The following is a 20,545-nucleotide window of genomic DNA, read 5'->3' as shown; positions in this document are numbered from 1 at the left end:
CGCGGGCCGCGACGTGTGTTGTTGGCGATGGGGGCGCGGCGGGTAGCTTCCCCGCCTGGCTCGGCGAGGCAGGGATGAGCGGCATGTTGAAATTGATCGAGGCTGCGTGGCTCGATGTCGGGGGTCACCAGTATGGAGGATGAACGAATGAGACGACTGGCATGTTAATGCACGTGTTTATTATATGACAGCTGAAGACAGAGTGAGTAGCAGCTCTCCGAACCCAGCCGAGTTGGTTCCCACTCGCAGGAAGGCAACCAAACTCGACCATGTCGTATAAGCGAGCCGCCACAAGGCCTTGCACTTAGCTTCATAGCACCCTGAAAGTCATTGCTTATAGATGTCGAAAAGAAAAACAAAACGTAGAGAAAGACGAAGGAGGTTGTAGAAGGTGTTTATTCGTGCGCTCTCGTCGGCGCTCTAGGTCGGAATGGTTTCCAGCCGAGTGCGCCCCATATTTATACCCGTTTGGCGCAACACACATACATACAAACACATGTAAACTATTGGTCGATGAGTAGGGCGATCCCATTGGCCGTTACATACGGCTTATTCATTCGGCGAGGACATTTTGGCGCGAACGAGACATCAGGTGAATAGCGCTCGTAAGCCATCGGTCAACGAGCGCCACCCACCTAATCTCTACGTTACAATACGAAGACAACAAACCGCTCTACAAAAAAAATAAGTCACCAACGGATGGAAGCAGACTGATGTAATGTTGACTCTCTGAAAATAATGGTGAATTTTTTGTTACCCCTGAAGGTTTGTTTATACCTATCCAGTACGACCTGTATCATGCAAGTTTATTTATTTATTTATATAGCAAACTGCTAATACATATAACACAAAATAACAACAAAAAATTATAAATCATCTTCCACAAAGGTATCCATTAACACCCTTCAAGAAAGCATCAATGTTATTAGAACTTCTATTGCTTTCAGGAAGGGCATTATACATTTGAACACCTCTATGAAAAACACCTCCTGCAGTTTTAGCTTTCTTAACTCTACCTATAATTAATTTATTCCTATTTCTCGTTTTATAATTATGTATATCTCTATTCCTAACTACATGTTTATTAAAAGTGCAGATAGTATTCTTTGGTACATTCTATATAGACGCGCATGAATGCGCGAATGGAGTATGAATACGTCCATATAATGTACCAAAGAATACTATCCGCACTTGCATGCCACCTGCAGGATACGGGTCGTGCTGGATAGGTATGAACAGACCTTAATATATGCATACGAAATACAATTACGAATGAACTGGAATGTTCGCATATTGTGATGTGGCAATCCGGTTTTGGACGACTGGGCTTGGCAACACTGACCTCCGGCTGTCAAACGTCAGTGGCGATGTGTCTCATCTGTAGGCGTAGTTGGTCGATTGCTCGCCGTTGAAATGTGGTTGTTCGCGCGTGATCCTGCCAAGGAATTCCCGTTCGAAGTGGGCGAGCCGGTGAGCGCCGCCCAACTCTCGGACCGCACCGTCTGGAGCGTCCATCGAGCTCGTCGTCGCAACTCCCACGAAGAAGCCACCGTGTTTCTGTTCGACGTGTCGCGTGGCTCCGACACTCAGCTAGAGCTGGCCAAGGCGGCTCTCAAGAAGCTGAAGACTCTGCGCCACCCCAGCCTGATATATTTCCTCGACAGCTGCGAGACCGACAAGGTCCTTTATATCGCAACCGAGGTCGTGCAACCGCTCTGCGCTCACCTTTCTCAGATCAACCTAGACGGACAACAGAAAGACTTATACCTGTCGTGGGGACTCTTCCAGATCACAGTGACAACCTCAATGTCAATCGCCTACAATTGTGTAAACCTTACATGCTTACTAATCGCATTCTGTCATTCTTTCAGAGAGCCTTGTCGTTTCTCACAAACGACGGAAACATGAGACACAACAACGTATGCATGTATTCCGTATTCGTAACCAATTCCGGAGAATGGAAATTGGGCGGGTTCGAATTTCTAACTCCGTGCTTAGAATCGTCTGCGCCGCTCATCGTTAAGATTTTACCAGCCCTCGAAATTTACGATCCTCCAGAAAAGAACGATCCGATAAAATTAAAATCGATCACGAAATGGTATGTATCTATTTGACACGTACGCATATATGTATGTATATGATTCGAATTGTAGTTGTAATCGATTCGTATTTGTTTTCATTAGCTCTACCGATATGTGGGGACTAGGTTGCCTTATTTGGGAAACGTTTAACGGACCACTCTCTCAACAATCTAGTTTAAAAATGTTAGAATCCATCCCTAAACAATTGAGTTCTCTATATTGCGAACTCGTCAGTGCCAATCCCGCTTCTAGACCAAATCCTGCCGATATAATAACCAGGTACAGTTTTAGCACACATTTTGCTATGATTCTCAGACAATTTCGAATGTATTAAAATGTTTTCTTTTTAATCTATTAGATGCCGCAAACTAGGTGGATATTTTAAAAATGATTTAGTAGATTCACTTTTATTTCTCGAAGAGATACAAATTAAAGATAAGGCTGAAAAAAGCAAATTTTTTTCTAATCTTAGTGGTCAATTAGATAATTTTCCTGAATGTGTCTGCGTTCATAAAATACTACCACAATTGTTGACGGCTTTTCAATACGGTGATGCTGGTAGTGCAGTTCTCTCTCCTATGTTTAAGGTAAATTTAATATATAATGCATTTAACTCGGTATCTTAGTATGTGTAATATTGCAAATAATCGATAAAATATTATTAATTCAATATTCCAGTTAGGACGCTTACTCAACGATGCCGAATATCAAAAATTGATAGTACCTTGTGTTGTCAAATTATTTACGTCAAATGATCGAACTACGCGTTCTCGACTACTTCAACAGCTTGATCTTTTTATTTCTCATATACAAAATGGAACTGTAAGTATTTAATGCGCCTTTTTTTTCATTGCCTATGCTTATATTTTTAATTAAATGTGTCTTTAAAATTTAACTTAGGTAAACGATCAGATATTTCCTCAAGTAGTTCACGGTTTTATGGATACAAACCCTATAATAAGAGAGCAAACTGTAAAGTCAATCGTACACCTTGCCCCTAAATTAAACTATAATAATTTGAATGTTGAGGTATTGAGACATTTCGCAAGATTGCAGTCTAAAGACGATCAAGGAGGGATAAGGTTGCAAATTTTCTTTTTAAACTTGTTCCTATTGTATTATTTTTGATGTTAATAGTAACTTTTCGATTTCCAATTAGGACCAACACCACAGTTTGCCTTGGAAAAGTTGCCCAACACCTCCATCCTCAAATTAGGCAAAAAGTTTTAATTTCTGCCTTTGTCCGTGCCACTAGAGATCCTTTTCCTCCAGCTAGACAAGCTGGTGTGTTGGCTCTCGCTGCCACACAACAATACTTTTTGCTATCTGAAGTTGCCCTCCGTATATTACCTGCTTTATGTCCGCTCGCTGTAGATCCAGAAAAACAAGTTAGAGATTCCGTATTTAGAACCATTAGAGGATTTCTTGGAAAATTAGAAAAAGTTTCAGAAGATCCAAGTCTTAAAGAAGATATGGGTATATAATGATATGATTAAAATGACGTATATATTTCTTATTATGTTAAAATATTTATTCAGTCGTATTTTTGGAAAACTAATTTCAGAGGCTGATGTTCATACTGCAACACCATCTTTGAGTAATGCTGCTGCAACGTGGGCCGGATGGGCAGTTACGGCTGTAGCAGCTAAATTCTATCGTAGCCATTCAGATACAGCAAGTCGCCCTCATCAAGGCACCCCTAAACTGATGTCCAAACCAGCTTCATTAGGTATTCTTTTATAATACAATATAAAAATAATGTTTTACATGAGTTATGAATACTTCAATCACGGTTTATATTTCAGAACAACCTTCATCTAGTAGTATATCAACGACAACTTCGTCCGTTACGTCAATGACTTCATTGGAACACAGCGAATCTGCTTCAGATTACGATCCGGAACATTGGGATATGGGTGCTCAATGGGGTGAAATCGGAGGTGGTAGTAATTCTCCATCTCAACCGAATCCTCATTCTTCATCTTCTGGAGGTCCACTTGAAGCGCTGTGTGAAACTGATGGATGGGATAACGAAGAATGGGGAACATTAGAAGAGGAACCTGTAAATATATCACATTGCATAAATATGTATGTATATATTTTTACTATGCAATGTACATGTCTTTGGTGTGTTTTTAGAGCGCTGCTGCATCTTTGACAAGTCCCAGTGAAACTTGGGGTCCGAATGCAAACTGGAATGAACATACATCGAACATTTCCAATTCTTTAAATCACGGTCAGAGTAATAACAAAGCTAATGCCCATGTGAACAATACGGAGGCTTTGGGAAATTGGGAAGATGGAGATTATGAACCAATAGATGAAATCAATACAAGTAAGAATTTATTTACTTTATATGATATTTTATTTAATAATAATTACATTAAGATAAAATTGATTAATTATTTTAGATGGATCGAATAATAAACTAGAAGAAATGAAACGTAAAAGGGAAGAACGTAAGTTGCAACGACAGAGAGAACTGGAGGCTCGTCGTACGGCAAGAACCCAACAGGGCCCCATGAAACTAGCAACTAAAAAACAGCCTCCATTTTAGTTTTCATTGGATTATAAGAATTTTATAATTCTATTCATTGTTATAGAATTTTTTAATAAATAAATCTGATGTCTATATAATTGTACTATCCATTTGTGTATACTTACTTGTTTGATTAACTATGATTCCAAGCATTAAGTAAAATTTATCGTAAATTTGAAGAAAAAAATCATATTAACGTAATCCATATGAAGTCGATCATTGCCGTTTTTGCAATATCGATTGCTTGTATTATTATATGTATTACGTATATATATAAAACGTATTTATATTTCGCGGTGTATTGATATTTTGAGATATTGAATACTCGAATGTTGGTTTCCTAAACACTTTTTGAAATTGTCAGTTGATAACAATACCAATGCGTGTCACCATGCTAAGTCAATTACATATCAAATATAAGTAAAACAAAATTTAATTGACTGAATTAGGATAAAATTATGACATTCATCCTTAAGCGATATCTGGACTTGTCGAATATATTGACAACGATGTTCTACATAATAATATAACTACATAAGTGCAATATGTATATATGTATGGTATATGTGATACTGTTTATAATTTTATTTATTTCACGTTTCGCTGTATTGAATTTCTTTATTTAAATTAAAAAAAACAACTTTAATATTGTTATCATAATTATTTGATACTACTATAGAAGCAAATTGTCAACTTTTACATATTTATATATATATATATATATATATATATATATATATATATATATATATATATAAATATATATATAAAGATTTCTTTATAGAATACCTATAAACTGCAGTCTAAAGCTTACAATTTGCTCCTTTTATAGTGAAAGGAATCGTTTAAGGAGGAGCCTATTTAGGGAACAAATATTTAAGATAAGATGTGTGCCGATGGTAGGTTTGTACATTTTGTGGAATGCTGGACAACATTCTCTTATGCATTTATTAAACTCTTAGACCTATTTTTTTTTTGTTTCGTTGCATAATATAACATTTTTAAATCTATTAATATTTAGCTGTGATCCCATACCAAAATGACAGGGGATTTGAATACATATTGTAAACATTCCTCAAATCAGTAAAATTAAGTTAAAAAAATGAGTGTATTACATTAGTCTTAAAACATTTCCCGTCCTGTTGTTTCACAAATCAAAAAAAAAAAAAAAGATATATCTAAAATAAATCCCCAAGCCCTCGTATTATCGATGTGACCGTGTTTTGTATCTACATATGATCATTATTGTAAAATATAATATATGTATGTATAATAGATTTGTTTATTTTATTATTAATATTTTTGTCAATTTACATGTATTAAAGTGAAATTGATGGAATATCTGTGCCAGTATCTGATTTGAAACATAAAATTGTTAACATGCATACAGGTCTGTTACTGAGAGTTGGCGCGCTCTCGTACTCGCACAGAAGCGCGCGAAAGGGAGACGTCGTCTTTTTACATACCTCCTTTACGTTTCACATGGTTTTCGTGTAATTATCATTGAATACAATGTGACAGCATGCTATACACCTATTTGCCAACTCTCGGTAACAGATCTATACATATGTACATGTATAGAGACAATAGTGTCCATTTGATACTTGAAACTTTATGAATCTATGCAAGCTTTCGTTTTGCATTTAGCTTAAAAGAAATGATTTCATAGAATGAAACATTAGTCGAGTGTTAAAAAATTTTCAAAAAAAAAGCCTTAAATTTTGCGATTATATTTGGACAAACGTGAAAATTTATTTTATTGTATTATCAAAATGAATTAAACGCAAGGGCGTCCCATGAAAAAAGATCTTTAAAATAAGACTTTATAAATTACTGTGTATGTGTATTCTTGACCATTGCGTCTATACCTTATGAATAAGATTGGAAATTGTTTGAAATTTTATTATTGCATGTAATTAATGAATAAAAAAAATATTTAAAAATCAAAATTTTAATTTATTATTTATTACATATTATTCGAAATAATATATTATAATAAAAAAAATATACATATCTGGTAAAACTGCTTTAGTTTCACAATGAGATCACTTGGTTTTGACCAACGCTTAATACTAATATGGCATGCGTTCATCAAAACCAAATGTGCACATTTGAAATATTAAACCTTAACACTACCCATTACCAAATTGAAAATTACCAAGACAACCTTGATTGTAGTATTATCCCATAAAATATAAATTTTATCAAATCCCTTCCGAATGTTTTCAAAAATCTGGTTATCTATTTATTACTATAATAAAACATAATCAAATTAAACGTATAAATCGGGTAGATAGGGGACTCTGTTGAATACGTACAACACATGTATGTAAAAACATTTTTTTAATAGATAAAGTTTAAATTCTATGGACAAATATCACAATCCTACAAACTGAAAGAATAGCAAATGAGGATTTAAACACCTTAAGTACAGACAATGCAAAAATTATCAAATCTTAATTTGAACAAAACACGCGAAAAAATAGTGGTGTTTAAATCCATCAATTTAATACTTTTCTTACAATTTGGCTTGCAGGGTGGTCGTCTTGGTGGCTAATTGTCAAGATGAATCAAATCTGAAAAAAAGTAAAAACAACATTGAAGCGATTTTAATACAAGTATGTATTTTTTACAAAAAAAAAAAAAATGCTTGTAACCTCATATTCATACAATTGGAATTTCCAGGTTCCAATACATATCCAAGTGTTTTATAATAAGCAACTAGTGTATCTTTGCAGTTCAACGACACTTTATAACAGCCTAAAACGACTGCTAATAACGAAACTGTTACTACAATACTGAAAAAAGTATTTTATAAATTATTACTTCAATTATATTTGTATTGACAACAATTGTAAACCTTTTCCACTTACAGTTTTCCTAATTGCTTTCCTCGATAAGTATCATCTACGACAACATCCTCCAAAGATCCTCGCTAAAAAGCAATCATTTATTTTGGTTCATATACATATGTATGTTTAGTTTGTGCAATAATTCAATGATTCAACATTTCTAATATCGTTATCAACATTTGTCAAGATAAAGAAGCAATAAAATAACAAACAGTGTATTACCAATCCGCAATTATGAATAAATTTCTGTTCTACTGTTAATGTAGCAGAGCCTATGATTTTTTGCGATCGAGTATCTTCAATCACCGTTACAAAATAACCACCGGCATCCTTCATGAAAGTGAAACGTTCTGGAACAAATGCATATACATATTACATGATATATTCTGTATGTATTGCATGAATTATTCAACCGTGCTAAAATTACCGTCGAATTGTTTCCTCGTACAGTTACCGACGGACGTAAGCTGACCGAGCAACTGCAGAAAACCCTTGTCGTAATCGCCACGTTGCAGAGGCCGTACAACCATCCACGTTTCTCCCGGATTGACCGCCGTTATCGGCGGATTAAACTTTGCAGGGCTTCTCGCAAAGTTCAGCTTTGTCAATAACGAAGCCTGATACAAGCTTTCATTTGGATCCATACCCTGCAACAATAATAATAACAATGAAGTTGTGAGGTACAATATTGTCTAAAAATTCAGTCAACCCTTTTTTCTACATAATAAAAAATCGTCAAATTCCCCATATATTACTTACACATTAAAAAACGATATGTTCACAGTCAAGTATTATAAGAAAAAATATTATTTAAAGCTCAAATTTTAATGGCACTATTAAAGTACAGAAATTAAAAAAAATAACATTTATAAATAACAGCGAAGTATCATTATAGTTGGAAGTCTTATCACTTTAATGGCAATGTTATTTCAATTTTTATGAATTGCAATCTATGATATTTAACTATAATAATGTGAGATTCAAAAAACAGTGATTTCCACTATTTAAACATTAAACATGTAAGCACTCGTAATGATCAATCTTGTCAATATAATATTATATACATAGTACTAATCACATAACAAATAAGTTGATAAGATTCAGCTAAGCTAACGATTTATCAATAAACACCAAACACGACATTTCCGCTTTGATTTAGATAAAAAAAAATTCAATGTAAAATTAAAAAGAATACACAATATATACATACATATGTAATACGCGCAAATATGTTATTAAAATATGAACGTACTGGATATTTGAATACCAATGTAAATATTGCACGAAAGAGAAAGGTGTCAATTAGAATATGAATGGTTAATGTGTGGAATAATATGTATATTGAATTAACCCAGGGTGTGGTTATGGCTCCCATGGTGGAGGCTGCGCCCCACGCTGACGGGGGCTCAGTGGGGGTGGGGGAGGGGGTGCTTCGACAGAGACTTCGACGTCGAAGTGGTCAGCACAGAACCGAACTCGCCTAACGCCTCGCCGCTAGTGTCTCACTTTCACTATTGACATTGACAGCTAACATTCACCGATCAGCTGTTGTTAAATCAAGTACCGCATAAACTTCCCCGCCAATAATTAAAACCAACCAATTTTATCAAATTTATTAACTAATCAAAACAACATCTTTTACTTTCTATAATTAAATATTGACTTAAAATAGTCAGATAAAACTCCATATAATAACATTATAAAATATATTACTAAGATATTAACTATTACAATAGAAAAGCTAAGGGAGATCAATCAAATCAATCAAAGATAATAATCAAAGGGAGACGAATGGAATGTTCCAGTGACGTACCAAAATTTAATACAACAACAGTACATTTTTAAGTTATAATCAGGGCCGTGCCTACCATATGTACAAATGGGTAAACGGACTACTAGTCATATGTGAACCAGTCACAGGACAACCGGTCGCTCTAGATCGGTCACACGTGATCACCCGTCACACTAAAACTGGTCACACCCTAAAACTGGTCACGAGAAAACTGGTTAACCGATTTTAGGGTGTGACCAGTTTTCTCGTGGCCAGTTTTAGTGTGACGACTGATCACGTGTAACCGATCTAGAGCGACCGGTTGTCCTGTGACCGGTTCACATTTGGCTAGTAATCACCGAACCGTACAAATGTGTGCAACACAAACAGGTGGCTGAAATATAAAGGCGGCCGAAAGAAATCAGAGTCGACAAAATTACATTCCTTAAAAAATACGAAACAAGACATCCTACTTTTTATAATGCATTTTGGTTGTCTTATTGTGTACTTGTGGATTGCCGTTGCAATTTACAACTCGTAACATACCCGAACTATAATTCGGGGGAAATAACGGGATAGCAGGTTTAGCTTCGGTCCGCATAGTCTTTTATTTACAAGGCTTTTATATGTTTTGTTCTATTATCTTTGTGACTGCCAGTGTTTCTTCAAGGATGTTTAGTATTGGTTGGTCATCGAAAAAATAATGTCCTAGATTGGGGATAAAAACACTATATTTTCATGAATGAATTTGAAAACGTCCAGTCTCTCTTGTCGTCTGTTCCTATTCAGAACTAAACGTTTTGGTTTTCTGAATGTTTTTCTGGTAACTTTTATTGTGATTAAAATTTTCAACACTATATCCCGAGTTAATATAATGTATACAAATGCTGATAAAATTAAAGAGTGCCCAATTTAAGTTTGCATACAGGTGGCCAAACTTCTAGGCGTGGCCCTAGTTATAACATATCTTTTAAAATTACATTTTACTTTTCAAAATCTTATTTTAAGTATTTATAACAGAACCTATACGTATTTCATGAAACTTTAATTATTGAGGTAGGTACCTCATGATTTATTTAATATTCATATATGTAGGATGAATTATGCTTACCTATTGAATGAAGTGCCGTTTTTTAAATAATATTAAATGCTAAACATATTTAACTTCGAGAGTCATTCATTTGAAAAATTACTATGATAATGATAACTAATATTTATATACACAGATTTAAAAAAAAATCTTGAACATCGATAGCACAATATAAATTGATAACCACTGAAGTTTCCAATACTTCCGCAATCCAGTATTTCTAGTATTTCGATCAACTTGAATTTCAACTACGACGACGACCTTCGAGAAAATGCACATATTTTATCGTAATAATGTGAAAGTGCAAAAATAAATAGTATATTAAAATTAGAAATTACGGTGATTTTAAAATTTTCGATGAAGTTGAAAGTATATTTAATATCAAATTAAAAATATCAAATATGATCATTATTTTTAAAATAGTGGTGAATCATTAGAGGCAATTTATTCAAAACGAATTATCAATTATGTTGTGTTGAATAAAAAAAAAAAGAAATGGTTGTCGAACTAGTTGTTTCGATCCCCTCATACTGTTATGTCAATTTCGGTTAGGTTATGTAGTTGTCGGTGGTATTTTGACAGTTGAGTTTTGCTGAGGTTTTCAATTAGCCATGTTTCGTTCGCTACTGAGATTTAATCGCACTTTTGAACAAGCCATTATAAAAACCAACAATCTACAAAACAATCATCAACTTCTCACTTCAGTATGGAACAAACTCAATTATTATCCATCATGTGTACAGTTTCACACGTCTCCAACAACTTACCGATTTTATGAAAAAGATCGTAAAGGTGGTTATAAAACTGATTTGAAAAAAATGACCAACTTTGAACATTTTAAAGATGGATTTGGTGATTTAAAACAGGAAATTATCCTATGGACTAAAGAGCTAAAGGAACGTTATCTGACGGACCCAATCATTTTGTACAGGCCAGGTATTTTCAATTATATTACTTGTTTACTACTATTCAAATGGCATTATTCGTGTGAATTTATATGCACATAGCAATTTATTATTTTTTATAATTTAAATTTTAACATGTCTTGTCTGGTGATTAAATTTCCTTATTTCAATTTATTATTTATATTATTATGTAATGTAATGTTACAGATGAAACTGATATTGTCTGGTGTTTCGATAACAAAGAACTTTTAAACAATTTTTTAACGGTAAGTGACAGTGATCACATGGAAGGCTTTAGCAGTTGTAGTTTGGATATGAGTCCGGCTGGCAGATTATTGTTTTCAGGAGAGCTATCCACCAGAGTTCCTAAAGATGGTCGTGTTAAGCGATCAGGGTATTGTTCTTTTCGTTCAAAGCAAATAAGAGTGAGTATTCCACAAAATCCTTTCAGTATTTCTGTAACTCTTATTACTAATGATAACAATTGATTATTTTAGAAATCATTTAAAAGGGATTCATCTTTTGATTGGGGTATGTATAATACTTTGGTAATGAAGGTGCGAGGGGATGGCCGGCCATATATATTAAATTTAGCAACGGGGGGATATTTCGATGTCACGTGGAATGACATTCATAACTACGTATTGTATACAAGAGGTGGGCCTTATTGGCAGATTGCAAAAGTATGTTAAAATTAATTCGGACTGTATTTCTTCCGTAATTACTTGCCATATTAACATTATTCATTTTTTTCAGATTCCTTTTTCAAAATTTATTTTTTCATCAAAGGGCCGCTTACAAGATAAACAATATCGAATACCTCTTGACAGGATTACACATTTCGGAGTCGCATGTGGTGATAAAGTAGATGGCAGATTTAATTTAGAGATTGAATATATAGGTGAGAGCAAATTTACAGATATATTTCTACTGAACATAAGTTCAATACTTTATTAAATAAACGCAAGTCTTCTCATATTTTATAATAAAAAAGCAGGGAACCGAACCGATATTTTTTCCAGTTCGTTAAAATTAATACATATACTTTAGGAATTATAGAATTAATGGACAAACATAGGAATGTATATTAAAAATATGTTTTTGAAACTTTAAGAAAAATATTATATCGATATCAAACAAATCTATTTTGTTACAACAGATAATGGAGCTAATATGATACAAATTTTCAACTTATTAGAATCCAAAATAGACTAAGAAAACCGGAATATTAATTAAGAAGCAAATATGCTCCCTTCCATTGAAAACTGTTCTTTCCCTCATCTTAACAAAAAAAAAAAAAATGTGTGGCACATACTTTACAATTAGCAATTAACAATTCCGATTTAAATACAATTATATGTGAAGCTCGCGAATTGGTTAAAGAGTTATGAATCCATTCTCTTATTACGAAATTTAACGAAAATGATACTAAAAGACCTGTAATAAACTGTATTACTAGATGGAATAGCACATTCGATATGTTAAACTCTTTATTGTTACATAAAGAATTTTGTTCAAAAATAGCTTAAAACAATATGGATCCCCAGATTTCCCAGAACATAAATGGATCAAAATTAATGTCTTCGTTGAGATAATACAGCCATTGAAAGAATCCACGATGAAATTTCACGGCGAGCAAATGACATTGAGTGATTTTTACGGGATTTTGACTCGAACCGAAAACTAACTGATATATATTTTTTTACCAAACCGAAACGAAAAAAATAACGGTTGGGGTCCCTGTAAAAAAATCAATTTTGATTCTCCATCACAGAAGTAGAATGCATAGAATGGTCATTTTTAACAAAAGTACCGTCTAAAAGCGAGCCATCGAAGAGAGAGATGGAAAGTCAGAAGAGAGACAAGAGAGAGAGAGAGAGAGAGAGACGAAGTTTAGCAAACAAAGTTTTGTAGCAACATTTTTGGAGGCTGAGAGCGATTCTATGCATTCTACTTCTATGTTCTCCATAAATAAACTCTTTGTTCATTTTTAAACTTATTAAAAATCTCTCGCATCTTGTATCTTATCTCTTTATCGTACATTATTCCATTGGGCTAGTCAGCCTTGTCGTAGCTATCCCAATTACATAAATAATATTTTGTAATTTCAGGTGTAGAATTTGATCCTCATCACAATGAAGAATTCGCTTACGAAATGTATCGAACAGATAAAAATATTGCCAACGAATAAAAATAAACTTTGGTAAAATAATTATTTATTAATGAAAATTAAAAAGAAAACATATTATATATAAAATAAATAACGTACATTATGATGTTTATATATATTTTTTATATAATCCTATTCCTCAGTTTCATTTCCTTTTTGCTTTTACCAATCCTTTATATACAATAAATTTGCTATTTTATTATATACAAGAATATTGTCACTTATTAATACGTATAATATATAATTAATATATCCATCAAATGCTTCAGTCTTTATCTAACTTACTAATGTTTGATTATTTTAATATGCACCACTATGTATGTACAATATTCACACAAAATAATTCAAAAACAAAAGATTTCATAAAAGTAAATGCTTATAAATGTATATAGATATATAATTATTTATCTCTTCTTTATATATTTGTATGTATTTTTTGATACTACATAACTTAAACCAGCTGCTACAGTCGATAATGCTGTTAATACCCACAATCCTTGCAAAACTGGGTGATCGACATAATTAAAAACAGGTGCTCCGAGCGTACTCCCAACCTTCATTTGAATATTAAAAATAAATCAAAAATTATATTCACAATTATAAAACGACAATTGATAAAACAAAATTATACCAGAGATAACTGAATAGCTGTGTTGACCTTGCTGATGAAAGTCGGTGCTAATTGTGCCGTCACATGTGTCACATCAAAATATCGACTTAGCGTACGCTGAAATACATTATTTTCATTAACGGTGTTTTATTATTGAAAATAAAACCAATATTCAGTAAATTGATCTTACAGGTGGTGGCAAACTATTGTATCTGATGACAAAGCCTGCGCCCACTAATATAACATCTCGGGCTACAATTAAGCAAGTCAATGAAACAGGAATCAGCTCTTGCCAAGTTAGACTCAAAAATAATGTTGCCACTAAAACTTTGTCAGCCATTGGATCGAGAAATGATCCCATTTTCGTCGACTGGCTGCTCCACTTGCGGGCGATCCATCCATCAAGCTATGAAAAATGATACACTGAAATTACTAAAGTTGTTGCTTTTATTGAAAACCAAAAATTTTACCAAGTCAGTAAAGCCAGCAAATAACCAAAGCCCAAGTGCAAGCTGATAGTTCTCTTGTAGTATTGTATATGCTAAATATGGAGACATCGCTATTCTAGCAACGCATAAGAAATTCGGTATTGTATAAATATTTTCTCTCTGAAAATACAAAAGGTACAAATTAATTTAAAATGAAAACTCCTGAGTGAAACATCAATTTTATATAGTACAACTATACCTCAATAACCTCTTCGATTTTTTCTTTTACTTTCGATTTTGTTTCTAATATATCTTTTATAACAATAGCTTTTTTTTCTTTAATTTTCAAGCTAGCCACTTGCTTTTGATGGTGAAAATCTTTAACAAGATTCTCGCCTCTCCGACGCAACTTCTGTTCAGTGTTTCGGATCTTTTCTTTGTTTTTGTGAATGACTGTTTGTAATATTTGAGCATGCTTTTGCAATTCGTATATGTCTCTCTTATCGTCTGTGGAATACATCCTAACGAGAGATGTGCAGCCTATTGTGAGCCGAAAATTGTGCAATATGTTTGTACATATGACATTCCTTTCTAGTGAAGGAGAGTGCAAGTGGGACAGTATACGCGAATGCGAATGAAGGGCAAAAAAAGTCCTCGAGAGGACCTTCGCCATCCCTGCAGGCAACGGACCCATATTTACTATATACACTCAATTAACCCTGCGAAAATTTACTCACATAACCTTAAACTTCAACACGAATTTTGACATCACTCGGCAACGAATTCTTTTGCATACCATTTTTAGCCAGTCAATTTTTTGTGTCTGAATTATATTTTAGTGCAAGTATTGTCTATCTGGTTCGGTGATTACTAGTCAAATGTGAACTGGTCACAGGACAACCGGTCGCTCTTGATTGGTCACACAAGATCACCCATCACACTAAAACTGGTCACGAGAAAACTGGTCACACCCTTTTAAATCGATCACGAGAAAACTGATTGACCGGTTATAGGGTGTGACCAGTGATCACGTGTGACCGATCTAGAACGACCGGTTGTCCTGTGACTGGTGTACATATGACTAGTAGTCCGTTTACCGTCTATCTATGTAGATGATAATTAGATAGTGTAATGAACGGATTTTCGCGCGTCTTTATGCAGAGGGCGTTATACGTCGTTATTCTTCCAAGAGTCGAGTTATGTAGAAACGTGGACTAACCTTGGGATAGTTATATTTATAAGTATATAGTCGGGGAGGTTCCTGACTGTAAGTCGTCTGCGTTGATAACAGCTTCCTGGCTCGGGAAACTGGCTCTGCGGTCGCCTTCTCGTTGAAGCACCGCTGGTCGGGTCACAGCAGCGGGAGGGGGGAGGCAGGAGACAAACTCCGTACTGCCTCGTGTGGACACAAGATGGCGATCTCTGGGCGTCTCTGAAGACGCTCGGCGGAGATGCTGGAGGTAGTCTTTCCCGGATGGCGGCTGGCTGTAGAGAGAGCGCGTCTCGATACTTCTCGAGAGGGGTGTATTGTTGGCGCGGTAAAGTAACTGGTGCCAACCTAAAGATTACTACCGCTACCAACTGAAGGGACACTCGGGAGAACGTCGCGTTACAATAGACAAATATTCACATAAAGTAAATGGGATAAGTCCAAAAATCCAAATTTCGTCAGACGAAAAAGCCAAAGTAACCTGACATAGGGCTTGTAAAAAAATAAGAACATATAATCGTATTGACAGATAGATATAATCCTTTATTTTAGAAATTTCATATCAATAAGGGATGTTAAGAATATTCTAAACAAAAAAAAATTAACCAGATATACATGGATAGTTATGTGGCGGCTCGCTTATACGACATGGTCGAGTTTGGTTGCCTTCCTGCGAGTGGGGACCAACCCGGCTGGGTTCGGAGAGCCGCTACTCACTCTGTCTTCAGCTGTCATATAATAAACACGTGCATTAACATGCCAGTCGTCTCATTCGTTCATCCTCCATACTGGTGACCCCCGACATCGAGCCACGCAGCCTCGATCAATTTCAACATGCCGCTCATCCCTGCCTCGCCGAGCCAGGCGGGGAAGCTACCCGCCGCGCCCCCATCGCCATCAACACAGTACGCCGCGGCCCGCGGGTGACAATAAACGAGCAGACACGGCTACCTACCTACCTACCTACCTACCTACCTACCGACGTCCAGCCACAACGTCGATGACAGGTGCTTAAAAAAATGGGGGAGCGAATGAGACGACGATCTTGACAGCTGGATGTGGAGTCATGCGCGATCCACTACACATAGAACGGTCATCCAGCACCACAATACATACACCACCTCAGCACCATCATCATCATCATCATCAAGGCCCCGTCCGTCCCCACGAGCGTCGTCACGCCGAGACGGGCGGTAGCGCTACAACACCTCCACGAGCCACAACGACTCACAGTCCAGCTCGTAGTATCATCAACCACATCGATGCCCCTGCCGCCCCCGCCGCCCCACCAACCGACATCAGCCTCGGAAGAGCGGCGCCGCCGCAGCATCGCATCGGCGCGACCATCGGACCAGCCACCGTCCTGCTCGCGACGTCACCGCCCTCGAATGTACCGACCATTCAGGGCGGTACACCTATACAGCGGATGACCCACGTCAACATTTTTTTTTTCTCCCCACTTAATAATTTTTTTCTTTTGTAAAATTTGTTTCTTTGTAATTTTGGTATCGCTGATGCTGGGGGGGGGAGTGATGTGGCGGCTCGCTTATACGACATGGTCGAGTTTGGTTGCCTTCCTGCGAGTGGGGACCAACCCGGCTGGGTTCGGAGAGCCGCTACTCACTCTGTCTTCAGCTGTCATATAATAAACACGTGCATTAACATGCCAGTCGTCTCATTCGTTCATCCTCCATAGTTAGAAAGACTGCCTATTTTTAGTTCCTTGTAATGAATTTTTTCGATAGTCACATAATAGCAAAATTTGAATTCTGAAGACCAGGATAATAAGTCGCATCGCAGCTTTGGAGATGTACATAGATCTATAGGCGTATGCTGACGATCCAATGGACCAAAAAAGTCACGAATGAAGCTGTCCTCAGCATGATAGGGAAAGGCAGGGAACTTGTTTCTGTCACCAAACGCAAAAAGATGAAGTACCTCGGATATATGATACGGGGTCCAAAATACAAAATTCTACGTTTCATAATCATGGGAAAAATGGAAGGAATTAAATGGATTGGCAGGAAGAAGTTGTCTTGGCTTCGAAACATGCTCATGTGGACCGATATGAGCGCCGAAGAACTTTTCCGAGCTGAATAGACGAGGTGTTCGCCAACATCCAGATGTGCCTCCTGTAAAATTTCTCGTTTGCCATATTCTTGATATTGCATGCCGACCAATGATATACTGATGTTAAATAATATAAATTAAGGTAATATAATTAATTTTAAAATTTATAATCACGATTGTGAAAATTAAACATGATGAGATCTAAGTTTCGTTGAGACGCAATTTGGGCGAAGGGATTTTTACGGGTAGGACTATTCCAAATACGATTTTGACGAACGGGATGATTGCGGACGGTGATTATTCCAGACACCAATTTTTTTAGAACTACTCTCTTTGGGGGGTATTATGTACACTATCAATATGGATTATGATTCTAATAGGGCGGATTTTAATACGACCCAGATTGCGGCATATAACATTATGAATATTGTAACGTGGGAGAGAAAGTATCCACAGTATCTGTGGGGGAACAATAGAGACCCCGAATTAGGTTAACGGGACTCAGTAAGTTCTTGGAGAAAGGATACGCTGGGGTTCTCACAGACCTGAGTGATCACAGACCTTTACGTGCCTAGACAATAAACACGTCAACTGATGGGGGATGCTGTGCTGTGTAATGTGTACTTTATTGGGAGATACACACGGTAGATCAGACATTCTGGAGTGAATGATGGTTTCGTGTGAACCTCTCGGATCTTTGAATAAATGCTGTGAAGCGACTTTGGCCTTTCATTTGGATCCTGAACCTATCCCTACGCAACAATATTATAACACGATTCACGCGTATCACGATCCATAGCGGAGTGATATTATGGGGGATGAACGAATGAGACGACTGGCATGTTGATGCACGTGTTTTATTTATGACAGCTGAAGGCAGAGTGAGTAGCCGCTCTCCGAACCCAGCCGAGTTGGTCCCCCCTCGCAGGAAGGTAACCAAACTCGACCATGTCGTATAGCGAGCCGCCACAATATCATAGTATCATGACAATATAACCTTGTATCCGAAATGTTTTGAAATCCGCGATACTGATAGTGGATCGTTTGATAGGCCCCACTCTCTTAGGGCGAAAACAGACAGCGATGAACGGCACATTGTGTGCATGACTCTCCGTTGTGGGTGGTTTCCCACATTTCTTAAAATATGGGATACCTCGTTATCGATCACTGTCAAGCAAGGATAAATACAAGGATACAATTTTACCGAAAACACCCCAGAGGGTAATTTTGGGGCGGGGCATGCTGAGCGTTCCATGAATATGTGCAAGGCACGGCCCATTTTTTTGCATGTTTAAAAGTGTCTAAAAAAACCACGTGCCACGTACACCACTGTGTGTTTTCGCCCTTATACATGTAGGCAGGGAAGGTGTGTTAACCGTATCCTGGCCTATCGAAACACAGCTGTGTTTATCGAAAGCTTATTTTTATTGTTTATATTGCAGTGTTAGCGAGAAGAAACTAAATGTTCTGTTCCTGGTGGCGTAGAGTCCTCTGTGGGGGGGGGGGGGTTTATATACAAGAGGAACAAACAGGCTGTTCCTCTTGTATCCTACTCATGCACATTAAGTAAGGATGAACGACAAAAAGAGATAGAATTTCACCGCACGCCACTGATATCGGTCTCCGTGATGAGCCAGAATGTTAAATTACAGAAAACACAAATATCGGAAGGCAAAGATCGAAAATCGAAAGATCTTAAGTCTTATGGGGATCTAGTCTTGTTGTGAAGGTCTTCTTCACCACCAGTCCGCCATGTATTATAGACAGGTTCGTCTGTGTTCGGTATTAATACAGCTATATGTTGAATATGGTCTTTATTTGGTAGTAACACGTATACACAAGTATGGTTAATTGTTGGTAAAAGTTTGTCGTTCAGCGGTCTCTGGATATGGTAGAGTGTCGCTGGCTCGGCATTCAGCTATGTTCAGAAGGTCTCTGGATGCGGCAGTGTGTTGCTGGCTCGTTGTTCGGCTATGTTCGGAAGGTCTCTGGATACGGCAGTGTGTTGCTGGCTCGTTCGGCTGGTTGATCTTCCAAGTCCGCGTAGTGTAGTGGTGGCAGGTCAGGAGCTGTATGTTGACTGGTCTGCTGTTGTGTGTCGACGCTTACTGCTGTGGGTCGACTGGTGTTGTTTGGGTTGTACCTCCTTTTATAGTGTTTCTGGAATCACCTGATCGATGGTGGTGGTTTGTTGATGCGTACGAGAGGAATTTGCTTTTGTCGAGGGGTAGAATTTTCTGGAATGCTTGATGGAAGTGGTTGTTGATGCGTAAACGAGGAATGCACTTTTGTCGAGGCGTAGAATTTTCTGGAATGATTGGCGCCGTTCCGCTCGATGTAGTTTAATGGTGGCGGCGTGTTTCGACCGTTTTGGTTCCACTCGACTGGTAGGGGCGTTCCGCTTGAGTTTAATATAATGGTTGCAGGTGTGCGACGTCTGGTTTTCGGGAATGTATTCTGCGTCGCAGTAACTGCTTTGATGAATGTGAGTTCCGCAAGGAATGTGGTTTGTTGTTGCGGAATATTCTCGAATGTTTCGATGACGATGACTATGACGAGATTCCTACAGTCTAAAGCTCAAAAAAAAGGGTGCATGGTAAACGGTACATACTCACGTACATACTCACTTAATTTGCGCGAGCAGGATACAACAGGAACAATGGGAACAGGCTTTTCCTCCCGTGCGCGCGCAGAATACGGGAGGAAAAGCCTGTTCCTCTTGTTCCTGTTGTACCCTGCTCGCGTAAATTAAGTGAATATGTACCGTTTACCATGCACCCTTTTTTTATCTTTCGACTTAAGATCTTTCGATTTTCGAT

General features: G+C 36.9%; 4 protein-coding genes across 4 annotated transcripts; 2 read left to right on the top strand and 2 right to left on the bottom strand.

The window, feature by feature from the left end:
• Positions 1 to 1,305: 1,305 nt before the first annotated feature.
• yata (N-terminal kinase-like protein yata) lies at positions 1,306 to 5,249 on the top strand. The gene is made up of 11 exons (XM_077429020.1): positions 1,306 to 1,794; positions 1,872 to 2,098; positions 2,184 to 2,360; positions 2,440 to 2,668; positions 2,760 to 2,903; positions 2,982 to 3,163; positions 3,241 to 3,557; positions 3,646 to 3,810; positions 3,887 to 4,143; positions 4,221 to 4,416; positions 4,493 to 5,249. Exons 1-11 carry the CDS (start codon positions 1,414 to 1,416, stop codon positions 4,636 to 4,638), a joined length of 2,421 nt encoding a protein of 806 aa, XP_077285146.1. The 5' UTR covers positions 1,306 to 1,413; the 3' UTR covers positions 4,639 to 5,249.
• A 1,309-nt stretch (positions 5,250 to 6,558) lies between these two features.
• Positions 6,559 to 9,001, bottom strand: Gnpnat (glucosamine 6-phosphate N-acetyltransferase). The gene is made up of 6 exons (XM_077429019.1): positions 8,824 to 9,001; positions 7,900 to 8,119; positions 7,695 to 7,822; positions 7,494 to 7,555; positions 7,278 to 7,418; positions 6,559 to 7,196 (listed from the first exon to the last, which is right to left on the bottom strand). Exons 1-6 carry the CDS (start codon positions 8,845 to 8,847, stop codon positions 7,181 to 7,183), a joined length of 591 nt encoding a protein of 196 aa, XP_077285145.1. The 5' UTR covers positions 8,848 to 9,001; the 3' UTR covers positions 6,559 to 7,180.
• A 1,859-nt stretch (positions 9,002 to 10,860) lies between these two features.
• CIA30 (complex I intermediate-associated protein 30) lies at positions 10,861 to 13,520 on the top strand. Its single transcript, XM_077428703.1, has 5 exons — positions 10,861 to 11,269; positions 11,446 to 11,663; positions 11,736 to 11,921; positions 11,995 to 12,139; positions 13,350 to 13,520. The coding sequence occupies exons 1-5, from the start codon at positions 10,945 to 10,947 to the stop codon at positions 13,427 to 13,429; spliced, it is 954 nt and encodes a 317-aa protein (XP_077284829.1). The 5' UTR covers positions 10,861 to 10,944; the 3' UTR covers positions 13,430 to 13,520.
• On the bottom strand, positions 13,441 to 15,529 carry CLS (cardiolipin synthase). Its single transcript, XM_077428702.1, has 5 exons — positions 14,706 to 15,529; positions 14,489 to 14,626; positions 14,209 to 14,424; positions 14,040 to 14,135; positions 13,441 to 13,962 (listed from the first exon to the last, which is right to left on the bottom strand). Exons 1-5 carry the CDS (start codon positions 15,138 to 15,140, stop codon positions 13,813 to 13,815), a joined length of 1,035 nt encoding a protein of 344 aa, XP_077284828.1. The 5' UTR covers positions 15,141 to 15,529; the 3' UTR covers positions 13,441 to 13,812.
• Positions 15,530 to 20,545: the final 5,016 nt, after the last annotated feature.

The sequence above is a fragment of the Arctopsyche grandis genome, chromosome 4, assembly GCF_051622035.1.
Source record: "Arctopsyche grandis isolate Sample6627 chromosome 4, ASM5162203v2, whole genome shotgun sequence".
NCBI classification, from domain to species: domain Eukaryota; kingdom Metazoa; phylum Arthropoda; class Insecta; order Trichoptera; family Hydropsychidae; genus Arctopsyche; species Arctopsyche grandis.
The sequence above is the reverse complement of the archived record's forward strand: the minus strand, read 5'-3'. Positions and strand labels throughout refer to the sequence as shown.

Bases quoted from the DNA above. Each gene is read 5' to 3' on its own strand.
- yata (XM_077429020.1), top strand. From the start codon at position 1,414: ATGTGGTTGTTCGCGCGTGATCCTGCCAAGGAATTCCCGTTCGAAGTG. The intron at 3,164-3,240 runs GTTGCAAATTTT...ATTTCCAATTAG, and splicing joins GACGATCAAGGAGGGATAAG to GACCAACACCACAGTTTGCC. The intron at 3,811-3,886 runs GTATTCTTTTAT...TTTATATTTCAG, and splicing joins GTCCAAACCAGCTTCATTAG to AACAACCTTCATCTAGTAGT.
- Gnpnat (XM_077429019.1), bottom strand. From the start codon at position 8,847: ATGGGAGCCATAACCACACCCTGG. The intron at 8,120-8,823 runs GTTAATTCAATA...TTATTGTTGCAG, and splicing joins GAGCCATAACCACACCCTGG to GGTATGGATCCAAATGAAAG. The intron at 7,556-7,694 runs GTAATACACTGT...ATTGCTTTTTAG, and splicing joins TTATTCATAATTGCGGATTG to CGAGGATCTTTGGAGGATGT.
- CIA30 (XM_077428703.1), top strand. From the start codon at position 10,945: ATGTTTCGTTCGCTACTGAGATTTAATCGCACTTTTGAACAAGCCATT. The intron at 11,270-11,445 runs GTATTTTCAATT...GTAATGTTACAG, and splicing joins AATCATTTTGTACAGGCCAG to ATGAAACTGATATTGTCTGG. The intron at 12,140-13,349 runs GTGAGAGCAAAT...TTGTAATTTCAG, and splicing joins TTTAGAGATTGAATATATAG to GTGTAGAATTTGATCCTCAT.
- CLS (XM_077428702.1), bottom strand. From the start codon at position 15,140: ATGGGTCCGTTGCCTGCAGGGATGGCGAAGGTCCTCTCGAGGACTTTT. The intron at 14,627-14,705 runs GTATAGTTGTAC...TTGTATTTTCAG, and splicing joins AAATCGAAGAGGTTATTGAG to AGAGAAAATATTTATACAAT. The intron at 13,963-14,039 runs GTATAATTTTGT...ATTCAAATGAAG, and splicing joins CAGCTATTCAGTTATCTCTG to GTTGGGAGTACGCTCGGAGC.